General features: G+C 64.2%; 1 protein-coding gene across 2 annotated transcripts; it reads right to left on the reverse strand.

The window, feature by feature from the left end:
* Positions 1-705: 705 nt before the first annotated feature.
* Positions 706-21,029, reverse strand: EBF4 (EBF family member 4). Of its 2 annotated transcripts, none has more exons than XM_059721240.1 (18): positions 20,874-21,029; positions 20,406-20,509; positions 15,189-15,345; positions 14,940-15,003; positions 14,794-14,849; positions 14,477-14,550; positions 14,092-14,160; positions 7,080-7,161; positions 6,420-6,537; positions 5,761-5,894; positions 5,241-5,337; positions 3,841-3,929; positions 3,524-3,589; positions 3,250-3,427; positions 2,911-3,096; positions 2,597-2,800; positions 2,410-2,484; positions 706-1,834 (listed from the first exon to the last, which is right to left on the reverse strand). In XM_059721240.1, exons 1-17 carry the CDS (start codon positions 20,994-20,996, stop codon positions 2,414-2,416), a joined length of 1,872 nt encoding a protein of 623 aa, XP_059577223.1. In that variant the 5' UTR covers positions 20,997-21,029; the 3' UTR covers positions 706-1,834; positions 2,410-2,413. The 2 variants fall into 2 exon arrangements, with proteins under 2 accessions (XP_059577223.1, XP_059577222.1); XM_059721239.1 differs by having other exon boundaries at positions 5,241-5,367; positions 20,874-21,028.
* Positions 21,030-22,125: the final 1,096 nt, after the last annotated feature.

Raw genomic sequence — 22,125 nt, forward strand, 5'->3', positions numbered from 1 at the left:
TGCACCACGGCTGGGGGCACAGTCCTGGGGCAGCACCAGCGCCCACAGGCACCTTGCACACACATGCACATGCCTTGTCACTAGTGCCAGCTCCCCCAGGCTGGGGGGTCTGGCCCTCCGACCCCCCAGCCCTGGCACTTCTGCTTTCACCCAGCAGTTGGCACCGGGGTACACCCCCCACCCCCTGTTCCTCCAGATTTGCACCCCAGGCTCCTTCCCTGTGTGCAGCAGAGCCAGGAGGCTCCAGCTACTTGGGGGGCCGAGTCTGGCTTCCATTTGCCCCCTGAAAGGGGCCTTTGCTCCCCCCGCCAGCCCCGGGCTGCTCCATGACACTGGGCGAGGGCCAGGCCGGGGGGACACGGGCTTCCTCTCGTGGGCGGCGGAGGGGGCGGCAGGATGTTTGCCTTGGCTCCAACGCGCGTCCAGCTCCGGCGGAGGCCTGGGGCAGCGCCAGAGCCGGCTGCGCGAGGGGCGGCTCCGGCAGCCCGTGGCCTGTGTCACCCCCCACCCTGCACCTGCATGTGCTGGGTCCATGTACCAACCCCCCCGCCCAGGGGTGCAAGGCATGCTCCAAGCGCCACGGCAGGAGCTGGACCCCCCACCCTGGGCAGGTCCTCACTGACACCCCTGCCCTCCAGGACCCCCCAACCCCTGTGAGCTGCGGGTGCCCCCCGGCGCGGCACAGACCCACGTGCACCCGCCGGCTGTGCAAGTCGCTTTATTTCGGTTTCCAAACCCGTCTCTGGTCCCGGCGCCGGGTCCCGGGGGTCCGGATGGGGGGCCTGGGCTGGCCCCTTGACCCAGGGACCCAGCGGAGGGGGGGCACAGCTCCTGCTGGCCTCCATGGGGCTGGGGGAGTCTGTCCAGCTGCCCTGTCGGGTCTGGGGTCTCCGGGTGGGGGGGCTCTAGGCCTGGATGGGGCTTGGGGCTGGGGACCAGGAGCCCTGCGCTCAGAGCTTGCTAGTTGGGAGGTTCATGGGGGGGGTCTTGGCTGTACACAGGTGACACGGAGACTGCGGGGAGGGTGACACGGCTACGCACAGCTGCAGCACACACACGTGGACAGAGGGACACGCAATGCAGGACACGTGGGTGGGGGGACACGCTGGCCAGCCCCCCTCCAGCTCCCAGGCTTGCCCCTATATACAGCAGCCCTGATGCGCCGGCCTGAGCGTCCCCGGCTCCCCCGCACGCCTGGGCCTGGGGCTGAGCTCCCCGGCTGGACGATGGAGCTGGGGGTGGCAGCTCCACATCTGGGCTGGAACATCTGGGCAGGCCAAAGTCTGCTGTGGGGGCAGGCTGGGCATCCTCAAGCAGGGGGGCCGGGCCAGTGTCTCCTGGCATGCAGCACCGTGCACAGGCCTGGAGCTCAGCCCCGCGTGGTGCCCCCTCCCCCCAGGAAACGGCCCCAGACCCTGGGAGTTCGGCCCCCGCCACCCCGGCCTCGTCCTCTGACTCCCTTTCAAAGCTCCCCGCAGACAGACCCCCCCCGGGCAGCACCCTGGCCTGGCCCCGGGCTCGACTGCACCCCTGGGGGCGGGTGGGGGTTACCTGAGCAGTGTCCCTGGGCCGGCACCGGGCTGCCAGGGACCGGCTGCTTTGCTCGGGGGGTGGGGGGAACAGGGGCGCTGCCCCGCGGAGGGACCTGGCCCCTGCTCCGGGCAGCTCTGTGCCGAGCGGAGGCTGGTCCAGGCCCCCCGGTCACTCCGGATGTGGGCCCTGGTGCCAGGTGCCAATGGCCAGGGTGTGACCCCCCCTCGCCCGCGGTTGGGTGCAGCCGGGTCTGGGCATTGCTCCTGGCATCCAGCCCTGGCTCACGCGGGCTCCGGCGCAGCTGCAAGAGAAGGGGCAGGGGTTAGACGGTGCGGGGCCAGGATCCCGGGTGACATGACCCCTCTCCGAGTTGGCTGGGAGAGGCCCAGCTCAGCCCCCAGCGCAGGAGCCAGGCCCACAAGCATGGTGCTGCCTCAGGCCCGCCCTGGCCTCACTCATGCATGCATATATGTACACATATGCACACATATGTACATGTACAGGTGTGCACATGCATGCACACACATACATACACACATGCATACATGCGCATGTGCGTGTGCAAGTAGACACATACATACACATATGTGTACACATGCATACACACGTACACACATTCATGGACACACACATGCACATGCATGCATACATGTGTGCACACTCAGGTGCGCACACATACATATATGCAAACATACATGTATACCCATAGGTGCATTCACTACACTACACACATATGAGCACACATGCACATGTACATGCATGCGCACACGTGCAAACATGCGCACGCATACACAGGCAGACACACACCTGCACACACACAGAGACACATGCAGGCACACGCGTGCAGGCGGGGGGGGGCGCCGTGCAGTGACCTACGTGCTTAGGAATAGGCCAGTCCCTGCAGCGCCCGCGCCGGGCCGTGGTACTTGTCCGAGTCCTCGAAAGCCTGGTCTGGGGGGAGAGGGGCAGCGTGAGTGCCCCAGACCCCGAGTCCCGGGGACCCCGGTGGTGCCCGAGCCCCGGGCAGCAGAGACCCCGGCCCGCGCCCCGCCGCGACGCTCACCCTGGAGGCTGCTGGCACCGGCGCTGGCGCAGGGGGGCGGCGGGGAAGCCTGGGGCCGCACCACGGGCGCGAAGGCGCTCTTCTGCTTGACGGCCGAGATCATGTTGACGGGGGAGAAGGAGAAGACACCGGCGGGCGTGGAGGCTCCGGCGCCCGCCGGGAGGCTGATGGAGGACGTGCCCAGCGGCGGGCTGGAAGGCATGACTGGGGCGGGGGGGGTGGGCAGGCTCAGGGCACGGCCGGGCACCGTAGCCCCTGGCCCCGGAGCTGGTCTCAGGTGGGACGGGGGTGGCGGCAGGGCCGGAGGGACTCACTGGCGTAGGGCGAGTTGGCGGTGGAGCCGTTGAGGAAGCTGGGGGAGCCAGGCACCCCCAGGCCGGCCATGGCGGCACCGCCGTAGCCGTTCATGCCGGACGACAGCGTGCTGTAGCTGCCCGGCTGCGGCGTGGAGCTGGGCACGTAGCCACGGGGCGACACGCTGCTCGTGCTGCGCGCGTAGCCTGCGGGGAGCGGCTCGGTGAGGGGGCACCCCACCCCGGTGCCACCCTGCCTGGCGCTGCCCCCCGCCAGCGCTGGCTGAGAGAGACCCCAGGCGTCCGGGTGCCCGGTCTTGCCCCGGGGGCCGGCTGGGCAGCCCCTCGCCCTGCACCCACCTTGCTCGGCGCCCTGCGCGGCGTCGCCGATGTTGACGCCCAGCTGCCCGCCGAAGGAGCCCACGCCCATCACGGCGCCGTGCCCGTGGTTGCCCGCCAGCGCCGTCAGCTGGCTCGGGGCGCGTGGGACGCTGTACAGGGCCTCCGCGATGTCCGCTGCCCGCTTCAGGATGATGTCCTGGGGGGTGAGGGGGGTCACCAGGCTGAGGCTGCCCCAGCTCGTGTCACGCATGCCCCCGAGGCGGGCGGGGTGTGTGGGGGGTGCGTGGCATACCTGGTTATTGTGGGGCATCCCGTAGAGCGCCTCCACCAGGTCGGCCGCCCGCTTCAGCAGGACTTCCTGGGGGCACAGAGCGGGCATGGGGGGCCTGCCCCAAGCCCCCCTCCTGCCCATGGCCATGGCGGTGGCAGGGTTAACGCCGTGGCTGGCTGCTGTAGCCCACGGGACCTGCCTCTCCGCCAGAGCCAGGGGAAAACCCAGGTGTCCGGGTCCCCAGACTCCCGGCTCCAGCCACTGAATCCCCCTCCCCTCCCAGATCGAGGGGAAGAACCCAGGGGTCTGCGGCCCCCGCCTGCCCAGCCAGCCCCTACCTTGGGCAGGCGTTCGGGGTCCCCGGGGTGCCGGGGGATGACCTTCTGCAGGCGCTGGAACCCGTAGTCGATGGTCGGCTCGTTGAGCGCTGGGGGGAGGCAGGTGAGATCCCAGGAGGGGTGCAGGGACCCCCGAGACCCCCCATCCTGCCCCACAGCCCTGCGGGGAAGGCCCCTGGTGTCCCGGTTGCTGGACACCCCCACCCTCCACGGCCTGGTGCACACAACAGGAGGGTCTGGGGGCGGGGGGCAGTGTCCCCTGGGCATGGGGGTTGGGAGTGGTGCTGTGCCCAGCCTGGGACATGCTTGGACACGTGTGTGCCCCTTGGCTTGCTTGTGTGCCACATATCCGTGTGGGCTGTGGCCTCTTGGGTGGTAACGTGTTGCCCCCACAGCCCCCTGCCAAGAGGGGCACACACACACGCATGCATACACATGCATGCACACATGCATGACACATGCATAAGATTCTCTCTCCCCCCAGAATCACAGACCCAGTGTCACATGCTTGTGCACACACACTCAGATCATGCACAGTGTCAGATATATCCATGAACAGGGGTTGGGGGTGATACCACCTGGTGTATTGCGTACACCGGGTGTCAGGCACACGCGGTGTCACACCCACCCCCCAGAGGGAAGCCTCACACGCGGTGTCAGACAGAGCAGGAGGGAAGGGGAGAGGCACAGGGCATCAGACATGCATGCACACACACACACACACACACAGTTGTGCACATGGTCCCAGGCACACATGGCGGTGCTCTCCTTCCCACATGTGTACACATTGCACACATGTGCACAGAGCGGGGAAGGTGCACACAGCATCAGGCACATGCTGCTCCTCTCTCACTTTCTCTCTCACACACTCACACAGGATCACACACACACAGAGGATGGTGCAAATGCACACAGGATCTTGCACATAGGCATGTGGACACACAAGCAGGATCACGCATACATGCACAGATGATATACGCGTGCTTACAGGATCACACACGCACACACATTCATGGGATCACACCCACACACATGCACAGACCTGCCCAGGATCACACACACACGCTCACAGGAGCACATGCACATGTGTACAACATCCCACACAGGCACATGGGGCCACATGCATGCACACAGGAACACACGTGCACACACATGGTATCACACACGTGCACACACATGGATCCAAACCTGCACAGCCCCAGCGGGGCAGAGAACAGAGCCCCTGGTCGGGGGGAGCAGCTTTACCCCCTGGCCCCACCTGTCCCCCCACACACCTACCCATCCACAAGCCCTCCCCTCCCATGGCTGCAGCCACCCAGGCCCCCGCCATGGCTGTGGCACATGCAGGGGCACACGGAGAGGCCGGATGCCTGGGTTCCGTGGGGGGGCCCGGGACTCACCAGTGTAGACGAAGCGTCCGGGTGCCCCCTTGCAGAACTGCTTCGACTTGTAGGACAGCGTCACCTCCACCACGCCCGGGATGTGGCGCGGCGGCGTCTGCACGCGGATGGCGTGGGGTGTGATCAGCTGGGGGCACAGCCGTGTCAGGCCTGGTGTCCACAGCAGACTCCCCCACCGATCCCCCACCCTCACAGTGCCTGGAAAAGGTCATGCATACGACGGGCGCGCACACACCTGCACATGCAACATGCATGAACATACACATATGCATGCACACACATACAAGCATGCATACACATGCACACATCTACATGTGCACATATGGATATACGTGCACATACATATAGGTATATGCACACACACATATGCATATACATTCATGCGTACATGCACAAATGCATGCACATATACAGAAACACGTGCACATGCACACCCATGCGCTCATGCACATGCGTGCACATGCACACACACACAGATGCACACACAGACATGCCTACCCACATGCACACGCGGGCCTACCTCGCTCCACACCAGCATGGTGCCGAACACGACCTGGAGGCCGTCGAAGAAGTTGTCTCCAATGACGATGACGGTGGCGCCGCCCGTGGTCCAGCCCTCGCTGGGGCTGATGGCCTTGATGCAGGGCGTGGCAGCTGCCGGGGGTGGGAGGAGCACATCTGTGTGCGTGCATGACTACACAGGTGCATTCATGTGCATGCATATGTGTGTGCTTGTGTGCACAGACATGCCTGCACATGCATGACTGTGTAAACATGTGTCCAAGTGCATGTCTGAGTGCACAGGTGTGAGCTTGTGCATGCCTGAGGGTATGAGGGACTACATGTGCATCCATGTGCATGCACCTGTGTGCATAGGTGTGTGTACATGCATGCATAAGTACATAGGTGCATCCATTCATGTGCATGGGTGCGTGGCTGTATAGACGTATGTGTCTGTATGCCTGTTTACACGTGTGCACGCACATTCCTGTGTACACATGTGCAGGAGCACGCCTGAATGCACATGTGTGTCTGCATGGGGGAACCAGCCCAGAAGAGCTAGCAGTGCACGGATGACGGAGGCCATGGGGAAGCCCCCACCACTGCCGCAGCCCAGGCCCCCTCCACCCACAGCATACCCCCTTGGGGTACCTGACCCCTAACCCCAGCAGGACTCACCCTCGGAGGGGTCAAGGCGCCGCGCCCGCCGCCCGTGCTTGGAGTTGTTGTGCACGAACATGTTGTCGGACACGGCCAGGACGTGGCCATCCACGTTCACTGTTGTGGACACCACCACCTGTGGGCACAGAGCCAGTCACACGCCGCGCCCCCCACCTCCCTCCAGACCACTGCCTTGGTGCATTGTGGGACTGGCGGTGCTGGCAGCTGGCACTGCCGCTCACAGCCGGGCATCCCCTGCTGCCCAGGCCTGGTGGCCGAGGGGCCCAGCACTGCCCAGGGCCCCTCCCCACACCCGCACCCGCATGGCTCATCCAGGCAGGGGATTGGCTGTGCTCCCAGTGCTGCGCAACTAAATTGCCTGGGTCGTTAATCATGCAGAAATGTCACAATTATCATATCACTCTGAGAGCCCCTGATGATGGTGCCAGGGCCATGGGAGCAGGGCATGGGACAGCCACGCGTGGGCAGGCGAACGGGGCACATCCCTCACCTGTGAGCACCATGGGCTCAGCCCCCCGTGTCCATGCCTCAGTTTCCCCCTCTGCCCTGTGACTCCCTGGGCACCCAGGGCTGTTTGGGGGCTGGCGCCACTGGTGGGGAAGAGGGAGCCCTGGTGTAGACGGGTTTCCGGCGCGGGGTGGGGGGGCTGCCACGCACCTGGAAGCGCCGCATGTCGCGGGGGTTGCCAGCGTTCTTCAGGCAGTTCTGGTTGCACTTGAGGAAGAACTTGAGGAAGAACCTGCCAGGGGCAGAAATGGGGAGGGGGGATCAGTGCCAGGGTGCTGGGGTCACGGAGCGGGGGGTGCTGGTGCCAGGAGCCCTCTGCACACACCCGCAGGCCAGCACGTGCCAATGGCTGCATGCGCCAACATGCACATGCATGTGCCAGCTGCCCCCTGTGCACACAGGCAAGCCCCCCTGCAGGCGAGCACACCTGGACACATGCGTGCATGCAAGTGCATGCACATGTGCAGGGCAGGTCAATACGCACTTGTAGGCATGTGCACACACACACACGTCAGTGCAAGCATGCACACGCCAACCTCCATGCCAGCATACACATGTGCACATGCAGCTATATGTAAATGCAACCCCCAGACTTGGTCACGGACAGGGGTGCACAGAGCACCTGGCACATGCAGGGACTGGGGGCACATGAATGTCCACACACACACACACACACAAGCCTGCACACGAGTGCATGCACACACACACGTGCTAGTATATGCACATGGGAGAGTGTACACATGTGGTATATGCACACATGTGAGTGTGTACCCATACATACACAGACACATATGAGTACATACTCACATGTATACACACATGTGCGAGAATACACAGACACACACACAAAACCCTGCTGTCTGGGTTGGTCTCGCCGGCTGCCCAGGGTCACACATGCCCACACAAGGACATGCTCATGCACAACCTAGCCAGGAGGGGTGTGGCTACGCACACTTGCACACGCAGACCTGTGCACATGCACACCCACAACCTGACACATGCACACAAAAGTGCACATGCTCACACGCTCTCCCCCAGCCCCCGCACACATGCACACAGACACCTGCACCAGCGCTCACACACCCATAGTGGAACACACTGGCACACGTGTATTATTGCACATGCCCTGCCCCATGCCCAGCTCCATCAATCACTACTGGATCCTCTCAGCCAATGGCTGATGGGGCAGGTGCCTGCCAGGCACAGTCGCCACGGAGCCAGGGGGGTGGGGTGGGGGGGCAGGATGGATGGCGGGGGCTGAGGGGGGTTGCCTCCTGCGTGAGCAGCATGGCCGGGGGGGGAGGCAGGGGGCACCATGCCCGGACTGGGAGGACGGAGGCAGAGGGCAGGGGTCTACTAGCCCCACCCCCACTCCACACACACATGCCAAGATCCTGGGAAGACAGAGCCTGAGAGTGCAGGCCACGTGCGTGCGTGCATGTGTATGTATGTGTGTGTGTGTGTACACATGTGCAAGTGTGGCTGCAGATGTGTGCCTGTGCACATGTGTGTGTCTGCATGTGTCTCGGCAGGGGTGTGTGGGCACGTGTCTGCATGTGCATGCATGTGCACCTGTGTGTGTACGTGTGTGCATGTGTATGCATTCGTGTGTGTGCATGTCTGTGTGCCTGTGTATACATGTGTGTGCAAGTGCATGTATGTGTCTGTATGCATGTGTGTGCACACCCTCCAAGAGCCGGTGCCAGTGCCCAGCCAGCAGCGCTCGCACCCGGAGCTGGGCTGCAGGGAGTGCAGGGGTCCGGCACATGGGCATGGCACAGACATGAGTGCACACTGGGGCACACACAAGGATCCGTACATGTACAGGCATCCCCCCAACACAGGTACTGCCCCCCTGCCCCCCATGCACACACCTGCACACATGCATGCACGCTTGGACACAGGCAGGGATCTACCAGCATGCACACATATGCACCCCCAGATGCCCATACAGCAGTACAGAGAATCCCCCCATGGGCAGTACCAGGGCCCAGGACACGCGGAAGGGGCCCAGCTCGAGATGGCGCTTGTGGGGTGGGGCGGGCGCACAGCCCCACAGTCCTGGGCAGGACGGGATTAAAGCTGCAGGCTCCGGGGGGTGGAGGGGTGCTAGCCCCAGGGACTCCACCTGGCTGGTGCCCCTCACTCCCGACCCGCAGCCCCCTGCCCGCCATGTCCAGCCATGCCCGGTGCTGCTCTTGCCAGGAGCCTGCACCCAGGGCTGGGAACAGTCAGGCAGGGGAAGGAGAGAGGAGGCTGGGGGGGGTTACAAGGGTGGGGGGAGCAGAGGAAAGGGGGGAGGGGGCTGAGCTCAGCTGATGGCAGCGGCACAGCGGGAAGGAGCCCACTTAGCGCAGCCCCATTAGCGGCTGATTGAGCTGCAGCCGGCGGCAGGGAGGGGGGGGGGGGACCCTGACACGGGCAGGGGAGGGGGGGAGACCCCCTCCACCCACCCAGTCTGGGGCCTGGCTGTGCTTGGATGCCCCCCACCCCGGACCCAGGCCACTGCCCTCTTGTGACCCCAAGCCCTGGGGAACCAGCCTGGCCATGGCCCTCGGGTCTCGTCGGAGCCCCCACAACCCCCAGGGCAAGTGCCTCTTGAGGCTGGGACCTGGGGGCGAGCCCCACTGAGAGCTCAGTCTAGGGCCTGCGCCGGAGCTGCCTAGACCTAGCCCCGAACCTGTCATAAAGCGACCTAGAACCAGCCCAGAGCCACCTAGACCCAGCCCCAAACCTTCCCTAGGGAGACCTAGAACCAGCCCCGAACCCGTTGTACAGCGACCTAGAACCAGCCTGGAGCCACCTAGCCCTAGCCCTGAGCCCGCCCTAGAGAGGTCTAGAACAAGCCCTGAACCCATCGTAGAACCACCTAGAACCAGCCTGGAGCCATCTAGCCCTAGCCCCGAACCTGCCTTAGAGAGGTCTAGAACCAGCCCCGAACCCATCGTAGAGCCACCTAGAACCAGCCTGGAGCCACCTAGCCCTAGCCTTGAACCTGCCCTAGAGAGGTCTAGAACCAGCCACAAGCCTGTCGTAGAGCCACCTAGAACCAGCCTGGAGCCACCTAGCCCTAGCCCTGAACCTGCCCTAGAGAGGTCTAGAACTAGCCCCAAACCCGTCGTAGAGCCACCTAGAACCAGCCCAGAGACCCTTGAGCTGTCCTGGAGCCGCCCATGCCCGTAACAGGTCCCTGGGCGGCTCCAGGCACAGGTGACCCAGAGGCTGCGACGGTGGTGCCTGCCCCACTCCAGCACCAGGCCTGGTGCTGCCCCCCCCCAGCGCCGGTCGTGGTAGGGGCTCCCGGCAGCCCCCTGCCCCCCCTCCGTGCCAGCCGCGCATATGGGGCCGGGAGTTAAAAATAAAGACAATGCGCATACATTAGCATAGCTAATGTGCTGCGCTCCCCATTTAATATGCAAATGCTGGGCGCCCGGCGCCGAACACCTTCTGTTCCGTGCGCATAAATTTGAATGCGCAATTAGGCTAATCTTGGATAATTAATGAAAAAACGCGTCAATTTTAGCTCCTAAGTAATTTGATTAACATGTTGATAGGGCACTTAAGCCGCCTCTCCACGCCGGAGGGGCCTGGGGGGAGGGTTGGGGGGTTGGGGGGCAGGGCTGGGGCTTTCCTGCCCTGCGGCTGGCCTGGAGGGGTAGGGGTGTCCAGAGCCTGGCGGCGGGGGGGTCCCAGCTCAGGATTGGGCCCTCAGCTCTCAGCAGCCGCAGAGATGCGCCCAGCTCTGGGGTGGAGCCGGGCTGTAGCACTGCCATCCACAGGAACAACCTACCCCGAGGAGAGGGTGGAGGGGGTCGGGGCAGCCAGCCGTGGGCCCGGGCACATGTGTACAGGGCAGGGCCTGGCAGGGGATGGCTGTTCCTAGTCACTGCCCCTGGGCAGCGCGGAGTGGGGGCACCGGAGTGTGTTCGGGAGCACAGCACATGCACTGTCCCCCCATGTGTATACACGCCAGCCCATGGCATGGACATAGACACATGCACACGCATCCCCCTAGCCCTGCCCCCCCGGCTATTGCTCGCTGGAAGACCATCTATATGTCCTGGTCCCCATGGCCTGGCCCTGGACATGCATGTGCACGTATATGCACATGTGCACACACAAAACTGGGTATGTGCATACACATATGTGCACACACAGGCCCATACACACACATGCACACAGGCCCATGCACACAACTGCACACCCTCATGTGTGCACACACCTGTGTGCACACACACAGGCAAATGCACACACATGTGAACAGACACATGCACACACATGCAAGGGCTCATGTGTGTACACATGCATGTGCACGCACATATGCATACACATGCGTACGTGCACACACATGGCTATGCACAGGCCTGCACACACACGTGCACACATATGCACTTGCACATGCACAGCTGGATCCCAGCTGAGGCTGCCTCCAGATCCAGGCTCCATCGCCCGGGGTGGCGGGGCCGTGGGACCCGGGTCCCAGGGCCGGGGGCACCCGGTGGGAGTGCGGGGGCAAGGGCGGATGGAGGGACGAGCGGATGGGAAGACGCAAGGTGGGTGGATGGATGCCCCGGGCCTGTGCCCTGGGCAGGCAGGTCTGGCCATGCGTGGCGCTGCACACACCAAGGCCACGTGGTGCCCGGGGGTCACGGCGGCTCCACTGCCCCCTGCTGCCAATGCCTGGGGGCTCCGGCATGTCCCTGGCATGGCATGGTTGGGGTTGGGGGGAGCAGCTGCCATGGGGGCTGGATGGAGAGATGGACACTGCCCAGGGACAGACGAACACGTCTGTCCAGGGTCCTTGAGACTGCGCACACGCAGGCCGGCACACTCAGGCAACTGTGCCCATGTGCAGGTGGTCATATGCCACACACATACATGCACCTGCATGCAGACACATGCATGCATGTGCAAAACTGTAAACACACACACACACGTGCACACATGCAGACACACATGAACACACACATGCATGCACACATGCATGCTCCCAAGTGCACACACATGCAGAGACCCCTGCGTGTGCACACACACACACACATATATGCTCAGGAATGCCTGCACATGAGCAACCCCACACTAAAGCCCACACATGTGTGCGCTGTGGCTGCCTGTGTGCTGACACATGTACATGCTGGCCGAAGGCAGACTGCGACACGCACACACGCACTGACAGATGTGCTGCAGGCTCACGCAGGCACAACCACGCCTGTGCATGTGCACTGTCGCACACGTGCGGCACACATTGGCCAGCAAGTGATACATGGATGTGTTCCCCTACTGATACACATGCGCGCGTGTGCCCGGACATGCTCCTACCCTGTCACCCCTGACGCACAGGCTGGGCTGGGCTCACCTGGGGACAGTCACAACCTCCCTAAGGCCCCGACAGACACAGACCCTGACACAAGCACCCACAACTTGTATAGAACTGTGCAGAGACACATGCATGTGTGTGCAAATGCACACATGCACAGGCACAAATATAAATGTGCATGTGCACACCCATGCAAACATGGACATGCATACTTACATACACACATACATGCATGTTTGCACAGACATGGACATAAACACCCCACATGCACACACATGCACACACCTACCCACATGTGCATACACACACCTGCTTGTGTACACTTCCCCCCAACCCAGGGCTCAAGCCCACAGACAGCCCCAGGGTTTTGGCAGGGCCTGGTTCCCTGTCCCCATCCTCACCGCAGCCCCCAGGGAGCACACACATGTCTCCCCACATCCCATGTCCCCAGAGTGGTGCTGCAAGCCCATCCAAGTGCACGGGGGTAGAATTTGCATGTGCAATTAGCTAACAAGCTCCCCTGGCACATCTGGCTCCTGCCTCACTCCTCTCCATGACACTGGGTACCAACCAGCAACACGAGTGGGTCATGGGCGCCCCCATTTGTGTGGTCACGGCACCCTCATATGTGTGCCTGGCATGTCTGGATGCAGGGGCTCACAGCAGTGCCAGAGCATGCAATGTGTGTGTGCATGTGTATGTGTGAGCATGTGTGTAAGGAGCAGCAGCATAGGGAAAGAGACACGCAGCAGAGGCACATGTGTGCAAGCCCTCTTTATGCTAGGTGTCATGCACACTCCTGGCAGGCTGCACACACACAGGATAGCACACAATATGCATTTATACCTGTGTTCACATGTGCAAAGAGCCTGTGTGTCTGAGTGCAGCCTGTCCCCGCTCATGTAAGGAGCTTGAACATGTGATTCTATGTGCTTGGCATGATGCAGGGCAAAATGTCTGTGTGTGCACGGGGCATCTGTGTCTGGGCATGGCTGGTCTGGGAAGTGTGTGGCCTGGCAGGCTTGGGCCTGGCATGTGTATGCTTGTGTTTGTGGGGGTTGTGCCCACATGTGACATCAGCCTGACCTGTGTGTGTGTGACAAGTGTGTTACGTGTCTGTGTGAGCTGCCTCCAGCCGTGTAACGTGTCTGTCTGTGCTTGACGTGCCTGTGTTTGAAGCAGTTGTGTAAAGGGGTGTGACAATCACAGGTCTGTGTGGGTGGCATGCACACAGCTCTGTTGTGTGCAGCCCAGCCCGGGCAGGCATGTGTGTGTGTGAGACACGTGGGAGATTCCTGTGCAGGGAGGTTCGTGTGTGCACACATGTGTGCTCTCCACGTGGGCATGGTATGTGCACATGGTGTGTCCACATAGGCACAGCACAGGTGTGACTCTGGTGTGCAAATCACATGTCTGTGTGTGCACATCACACACACAACACTTACCTGAAAGTTTCATCTTTCTGGCATGTGCGCAACATGCATGTGGCACTTGTGTGGGCATGAGGCACATGCCTGACATGTCTGTGTGCAGTGTGCTGACACATGCCTGTGTGTGTGCCTGGCCCAGGCGTGCCCCTGGCACGTGCAGCCTCAGATGCCACGTGGCCCTGTCAGTGCCCCTCACTCCCGACCCGCAGCCCCCATGCCCCCCCAGCCCTACCGATGCCCCTCACTCCTGACCTGCAGCCCCTGCCCCAACTCCATGCAGCAGAGACGGGTCCCCTCCCCTCTCTGCATCCCCTTTACACGTGGGGAAACTGAGGCACAGCTCAACTGAGCCTGAGGAGCACAGAGAGGTCTGGAAGCCAGGTGTCCAGGCGGCCCCCCCCTGCCCCCCCCGTACCTGTCGATGATGACGGGGTCGGAGGGCGTCTCGTTGCGGTTCCCGCAGCTCTTCTTGTCGCAGCAGCGGCTGGGGGGGGGGGGGGAACAGCCAGTGACTGCTTCGCGGGGGGCTGGGCCCAGCCCCCAGGAGAGGAAACTGAGGCAGCACCACAGGCCCCCCCCAGTACTCCCCCCCCCGCTGGGCCAGCAAAGGGTTAATGTGGGTGGGGCGGAGGGGGCCCTAGTGGGTAGACGCAGGCAGGGCCCCCCCGGGGCTCAGCCCAGCACAAACAGGCCCCCCGGCCCCCCCTGGGCTCGTTAGTGCAGTGCTGTGGGGGCAATTAGCCGTGCTCCGGGGGGACCGGTTCCACCCCAGCCGCGGCAGCACCAGCACCAGCACCCACCTGCACATGATCTCGTGGGTCAGCAGCACGCGGCACATCTCGGGGTTCTTGTCCTGCCCCTCGTAGATGATGGCCTGGGGGGGCCGGGGGTGAGCGCAGGGCCTGGCCTCCCCAGCCCCCCCAGCCCTGCTGGTGCCCCTCACTCCTGACCCGCAGCCCCCCAGGAGCTGGGCCTGGCAGGGCCAGGCATGCCGGGGTGTGGGGCTGAGGTAGGGGATGGGGGCAGGTATGGGGGGGCTGATGTGAGCTGCCCCCAGAAAACCCCAGCTGCTGGGGGAGGCTCCCCCCGAGCCCCCTCAGCCCTGGCACGGCGCTACCTGCTTGGACATGGAGTCGATGAGCCGCACGTAGAGGTCCTGCTCCGTCCGGATCCCTGCGGGGCAAGAGGGGAGGGTCAGTGAGGTGCCCCCCTGCCCCCAGCCCTGCTGGCGCCCCCAGTCCCGACCCGTGGGCTCCCCCTCACCGTTGCTGTAGAGCAGCTGGAGCCGGTAGTGGATCCCGTTGTTGGTTTTCTCACCGTTCTGCTCCTGGGCAGGGCAAAGGTCGGGGGCAAAGGTCAGGGGGAAAACTCATGACAGCCCAGCCCAGAGGGTGCACGGGGGTCCTGTCTGGACCCCCCCCAGCACCTCCACCCCCTTCCATGACCCCAAACCTCCTCCCCCTCCCCACCCCACAGCCCCCCGGGTGCTCCCCGGTGCCCCTCGCTCCTGACCCGGTCCTTCTCCACGAAGTCGATGAAGGAGGTGCGCTCGATCTCCACGGGCTGGCCCTGCCGGTCGTACATGGCCAGCACGAAGTGGAAGAAGTTCGACTTGCGCAGGTTGGAGGGCGGCTGCTTCTCGAAGTGGGCACGAGCCAGGCCCACCCCGCTGTGGGGAGAGGGGGGAGCGTGACCCCGGCCCCCAGACTCCCCCCACAGCCCTCAGACCCTGCCCCGTGCCCTCCCAGACCCTGCTGCCCCTGCCTGGTGCTGTCCAGGCACCAGGGACCAGGCCGAGGTGCTGGGCGCTGGCAGACAGGGGACATGACCAGGGACATGTGGGCAGTCAGTGGCAGAGCGGGACTCCCCATCCCTGGCCCTGGGGGCACACAAGCAGGGGTACGGTGGTGGTGGGGGGCTCTGGGGGTCAGTTCCAAGCCCCCATGGAGTGGGGGGGTCCAGAGGGAGCTGGGGGGTCTGAATTAGTGTGTGCGCATGTGCAAGCGTGCACATGGGGACATGGGTGCAGGTGTGTGCAGGGCTGTGTGCGTGTGTAGGCATGTGTGACTGTGTGTGTCACTGCCCCCTGCTGGACAGGCTCAGGATGGGAATGGCGTGTGTCCTGCTCCCCGCATTGATGGCAGCCAGGGGTGCCCTCACTCCTAACCCGCGGCCCCCTGCTCATCTAGCCCCTGGGCTCAGACATATCCATGCGTGCACACACATGCACATCTGTGTGCACATGTATGCACATACATGATCATGCACACGCAAGTGCACACGCACACAAATGCACTGCATCTCGAGAAGAAGCCAGGCCCTGGCTACCGTGGCCCGGCCCGTGCAGCCCCAATGCACCCGCCGGGAAGGACAGGGTTAACCCACTGCCCTGGGTACCAGGCGCGTTGCTTAGCAACAGCAGCATCCTCCCAGGACCTCACCTGCCTCATACCCCCAGCCCTGCTCTCCAGGATGCCACGGGGTGGCACAAGCTTGGCAGGTCTCAGCCCAGCGCCAGCTCTCCAGGGCCTGAAGGGGCACCAGGCCCGGGGTGGGGGGCCTGGCTGGGGCGAAACCTGAGCTGCCCGTGGGGTGGGGGGCGGTTCTTGACCTGGCACGATGGTTGGCGCTGCACCTGCGGCCTGGTGGGCACTGGGGAGGGCAGACCTGCGCTGAATGCACACACGCACACCCAGGAGAACAGGACAGACATGCACATGTGCATGCACACAACCAGGCTACACACATACGCACCGCAAAACCCAGGAATCCAGGACACACACACACACACATACACACACACACACACACACACACAACCTAGGGACATGTGTGCACTCACACACACACATAGAGAACCTAGTCATCCAGGACACACACACATACATACACACACACAGAAGCCAGGCATTCAGGACATGCACGCACACACATGTACACATAGAGAACGAAGGCATCTGGGACACACACGCATGCACCCACACACATGCATGCACACACAGACACACAGAACTCAGGTGTCTGGGGAGCATGGACATGCACATGGATGCACACAGAACCCAAGCATCTGGTACACACACACACACACGTGCACCCAGGTGTCCAGGATATATACACACACACATACACAGCATCCAGGCATCCAGGACAGGGACACACACATTCACATGCACACACACAGAGAACCTAGGAGTCTGAGACACACACAAGCACATGCATGCACACACAAAACCAGGTGCCTGGGACACACGCATTCACACACAGAACCTGGGTGTCCAGGACAGACACGCACATGCACACACATTCACTTGCATACACAGAGCCCAGAAGTCTGCCACGGACACACACACACACACACACGCTGCTCCGCAGTCCCCGGGCACTGTGGTGAGCTAGTCTGGGAGTTGTGGCCGCGGCCCCGTCTCCCCGAACACAGACACAGGGACGGGCACAAACCAGGCGGGGACCCCCCTCCCTCCCCCCAGCCATGGTGCAGCTGGGGAAACTGAGGCACAGAGCAGGGATGATTCGTGCAGGTGGCGCTGGGCAGGCACCCACCAAGGCAGACAGGCCGCTGCCTGGCCCGATGCACATGCAGAACTCTGTGGCCCGGCACACGTGTGAAGCAGGGCACGGGTGCACTGACCCAGGCAGAGAAGCATACACAGACATGTGTGACGGGACACGTTCATGTGTGCACACAGACCCAGGCACATGCTGAGTAACATGCTTATGCCCGCAGCATGCTCAGGCCGGCACACGGTTGTACACGCTGATTTATGCTGAATGCCACTCGTGAGCCTGCTGGAACACACCCAGTGGCAAGCATACACCCACCCATCCACACACACACATGCACACATGAGCCTGATCCGGCCCCTTCTCAGCACCGGGGCCCTGAGGGATGGACAGTAGTGGGCCTGGCATGGCGGGAGTGGAGCCAGGCAGCTGCAGAGGAGTGCAGGGGTCTCTTGGCACTAGCCCCCCACCCCCAGCTGCTCCGTGCCTCAGTTTCCCTGCTCCCCCTCCTGCCTGGAGGCGCGGGCAGCGGAGGCGGCGAGCCATCCGTAGATGGAGCCCCCATGAATTATTAAAGGGAATCAGAGCATTTCCTAGCAGGGCCCCGGCCGGGCGCGCAGCGCTTACAGGAAAGCCGAGCTGCGCGGGCGCGGGGGGGTGGGGGAGGCCATTAGGAGCGGAGGGGCTGGCGGCTTCATTCCAGCCGGTGCGGCGACGGGGTCTGGGGCCAGCCCTGGGCTGACACGTGTTGCATGTGTCGTGGCACCGGGGAAAGGGTGAGTGTGGGGTGGGGGTGAAGCGGCCCAGCTAAGGGAGACGCGGGCATGGCTGGACTGCACATTCCCCTGGGCACGCACACTCCCGGCAGGTGTCAGGGGGACACGCTCAGCTCCTGCCCAGAGGGATGGGGACACACTTGCACACACACACGCCAGACACACTTGTGGGCTGTGGTCTGGATGTGGGCTCATGTATGTGCTCTTGTGGCTTCCACACCCTGCTTGCTTGCAAGGATACGCATGTGCATATGGAGCACAAACGAGCCCACAAATGAGCTCACAGGGGTTTATTTGGGGATGTGTATGCACACACAGGCACACAGCTGCACTGGTGTGCAAACGCACCCACACACATGCTCGTACATGCACACAATTGCACTGGCACCGCGTCCACACACACACAACTTCATTGGCATGCACACATTCACACACAAATGTGTGTGGGGACATATGCGCACACACACATCTACACATACACACATGCAGAAACACAAATGCACTGGTGTGCACATGTGTCCACACACAATTGCACTAGTGTACACATGCACACATGTCCGCACGCACACGCTTACACACAAACACCACCCTGAGACTCTCCTTCCTGTCTGCTTCTATGGTCTTGTGTACAGAGCCTTGCACACACACACTTGCACACACACACACACACACACACCCCTGTATGTTCCTGGGCTCCCCACTCCCTGCCCCGTCCCCCTCGCCACCATCCCTGGACAAACCAGATGTGGCCGCGGTGCCAGGGCAGCACGGCTGCCACCCATCCCAGCACCTTTTGCACACACGTTTGCACATGCCCCAGTGCTCTCTCTTCTCTCCAGCACCCACTGCCCTGGTGCTCAAGCCTCGGCCTGGCTGCGCCATGGCAGGGCGTTTCCTCCTGCCCAGCGAGGGGCTTGTCTGGCCTGTGTCCCGGGCCGGGCATGCATGCAGAGAGGAGGAGCCCCCTTGTCCGAGCCCAGCCCCGTCCCCTGGGCAGGCCGTGGAGCAGGGTCGGAGGGGGGCACCAGCTGGGAAGTCCTGCCTGGGTTTGCTCAAGTGGAGATGCAGATCCCTGGGCACGAGTCCCTGCAAGGCCGAACCCGCGTCCGGCCCCGCCAGGCCCCACACCCCGGGGTCATTTGTTCCGGGTCATTCAGGCCCTGGGACAAAAGTGACCCCTGGGCTGCTGCAGCCCCTGCCCTGGCTCATCTCCCCCGAGCCCGGTTGGGCGCTGGGAGCGGAGGCAAACGAGGCTCCGTAGCAAGTGCTGGCTTGAAATCCTGCACGCGGCTTCGTTTGTGAGGGGGGGGAAGGAGCTGGAGTTCGCTGGCTTCCCTGAGAGCATCCGCCTGGCTTCAGCCGCTGCGGCAGCTGGCCCAGGGCAGGAGCAGGGGTAGCACTGCTGGTCCAGCCCAAGGGGCTCTGCCGGCCTCCAGGGTCAAGGCTGCTTGGGCCTGCTGGGACCAGGGGAGGTGACTCCTTGTGAGACCCCAAGGCAGCTCAAGACGCTCGTTGGCATCTCGTGCTTCTCCGCCGGTCCCTGGAGCCAGGAGCGATGGTCCAGGGAGACGAGACCCTGCTGCACCCGGGACCCTCGGGACCCTCAGGGTTCCACCCAGGACAGACCCTGCCTGGGTGCAAGCATGAGCAGAGGGAAAGCCTCTCAGTTTGGACAGACTGGAGGACGGGCTCATGTGCCTGGAGCTTGCCCCGCGGCTCTCCCAGGGAGACGGCCGGTCCCATAAAGCTGGAAAGCCCTGGCCAGCTGGCCGGCCGGCTGCACAGGGACAGCCGTGGGGACAGGGAACCCCGCAGGCACTGTCAACAGGGCAGTGCGCCTCCCGGACCTCTCTAGGGCAGGGCATGAGAGCCGCTCAGTGCTTCTGGCTCTCTTCTCCCCCGGCCCCTCGAGCAGCTCCAGGGCTCGGAGGCACGAGAGGCCTGGCAGGAGGGCAAGCGTCCCCGGTGGCCTGGCCAGGCCAGGCGGGGCCCCACAAAGCTTGGCACATCCCCGGACCCTCCCAGAGCCCGTCTCCGTGCTGCGCCCCGGACTGCAGCAGGAATCAAATTCATAAGTGCGTCTCCGGGCAGCTCCCAGATGACAGAAAGGCGTTGAGGGCGCCCGCTGTGCTGGACGCACGCAACCGAGACCCTGGGGCGGCAATGCCCACCACGCTGCATCCCAGAGATGCCCGTGGTCGAGGGGAGCAGAAGCCAGCGCAGCGTCCCAGAGACCCCGAGCAGAAGCTGGTGATGCGTCCCAGAGACGCCCGCAGTTGAGGGGAGCAGCAGCAGGGGATGCCCGTAGTCTGGGGGAGCAGAAGCCGGCGCTGGTGAGGACCGGGGCTCAAAGACGGGACCAGGGCGGCTGGATGCTTGGGCTCCTTGTCCCTCCCCAACTTTCGGCCCCGGGCGGGCAGTGCCAGGCTCTTACCTCTGCGCAGCGGTGCCCGCGTCCAGGATCCCGGCGCCGGGCATCCAGGCGCGGACGCTGAGCGGCTCCTCCTTCATGGCCAGCCCGGCGCGGGGCAGCGCGTCCTGCAGGGAGAACATGGGGGCGGTGGGCCGGCGGGCCGGGCCGGGCCGGGTCGGGTCGGGTCGGGTCGGGTCGGGCCGGGCGCTGCTGCCAGGTGCTGCGCCCGAGTGTGCGGGCGGGCGGGCGGCGCCGGGGGCTGCGCTCCGCTCCGCTCCGCTCCGCTCCGGGAGGAGGAGGAGGAGGAGGAGGAGGGAGGCAGGGAGGGAAGGAGGGATGGAGGCAGGCAGGCAGGCAGGCAGGGAGGGAAGGAGGGAGGGAGGGGGCCGGGCCCGAAGTTGGCAGGGGGAAGCCGGAGGAGGGGCGGGGGCGGGCGGGGAATCCCGTCCCGGGGGCCGGGCTCCGCGCTCCGGGCTCCGCGCTCCTCACCGGCGGCAGCAGCAGCAGCAGCAGCGGCGGGCGCAGGACGCGGCCCCCCCGCGCCCGCCCCGGCTCCGGCAGCAGCAGCAGCAGCAGCAGCGCCCGCGGCGCCGCGCCCCCCGCCCGGGCCATGCCGCTCCCCGGGGCCGGGGCCGGGGCCGGGGCCGGGGCCGCAGCCCGAGCCCGAGCCGGCCCGGCTGACATCACCGCGGGAGGACGCACGGAGCGAGCGAGCGAGCAGCGAGCAGCGAGGGGGGAGGCAGGGGCGGGCTCCGCCGGGCAGCGCGGCCGCCGCGACCCCCGGCCACGACCCGCACCCGGCGCCGGGGGACCCCACCCTGCACACTCCTTGCGAGCACCCCCAAACCCAGAACCTCCCCGGGACCTCTGAACATCGCCCCCAAGCTGGACACCCCCAAACACAGCCCCCCCGGGCCTCCAAACCGACACCCCCAGACCAGGAACCCCCCGGGAGCACCCCTGAATCCAGAGCCCCTGAACTGGGCACCCCCAGGGGCCCCAAACCAGCACCCCCTAATTGGACATTCCCCCCCAGGACTCCCAACCAACATCTCTGAACTGGGAACCCCCCCAGGGCCCCTGAACTGGTGCCCCTGAACTCAGACCCCCAGGACCCCCAAACCAGGCATCTCACCCAGGGCCCCCAAACCAGCATCTCTGGACCAGGAACCCCCCCAGGGCCCCTGAACTGGTGCCCCAGTCCCCTCCAGCACCCCCAAACCAGGCACCCCCAAATGGACACTCCCAGAGCCCCCAAACCTGCCCCCAGGACCCCCAAACTGGGCACCACCCCAGGACCCTTGAACAGGGCACCCCCAAACTGGACACCCCCAAACTGGACACCCCCTAAGGACCCCCACAAGCCCTCCTGACCCAGGCTCCCCTGGGAAGCTCCCCTACACTGGCCAGCCCCAGCAGCGCACCCCCGCAACTGGAGTCCCCTGCAACCCCCCCTCTCAATGCACCCCCAAACTGCACCCCCAGCTGCCATCCATGTACCCCCAAACCAGGCACCCCCAGTGCCCCCCTAATCTACTGGGTCATGGGGTGCCCCCCCAGCTGCTGGCCCCCCGTGCCCTCTCCGGAGCGCCCCCAGACCTGGTGCCCCTCCAAAGCCCCAGTGCAGCCCCCCACCCATGCCCTGGCCTGGAGGAGCCCTGCACCCCGACCCGTGCACACCCCCAGCCCCCTGGTCAGGGCAGCCCTGCACCCAGCCCCCCTGCCCCCCACCCTGCTGTGG

This window comes from Alligator mississippiensis, chromosome 2, assembly GCF_030867095.1.
Source record: "Alligator mississippiensis isolate rAllMis1 chromosome 2, rAllMis1, whole genome shotgun sequence".
Taxonomy (NCBI): domain Eukaryota; kingdom Metazoa; phylum Chordata; order Crocodylia; family Alligatoridae; genus Alligator; species Alligator mississippiensis.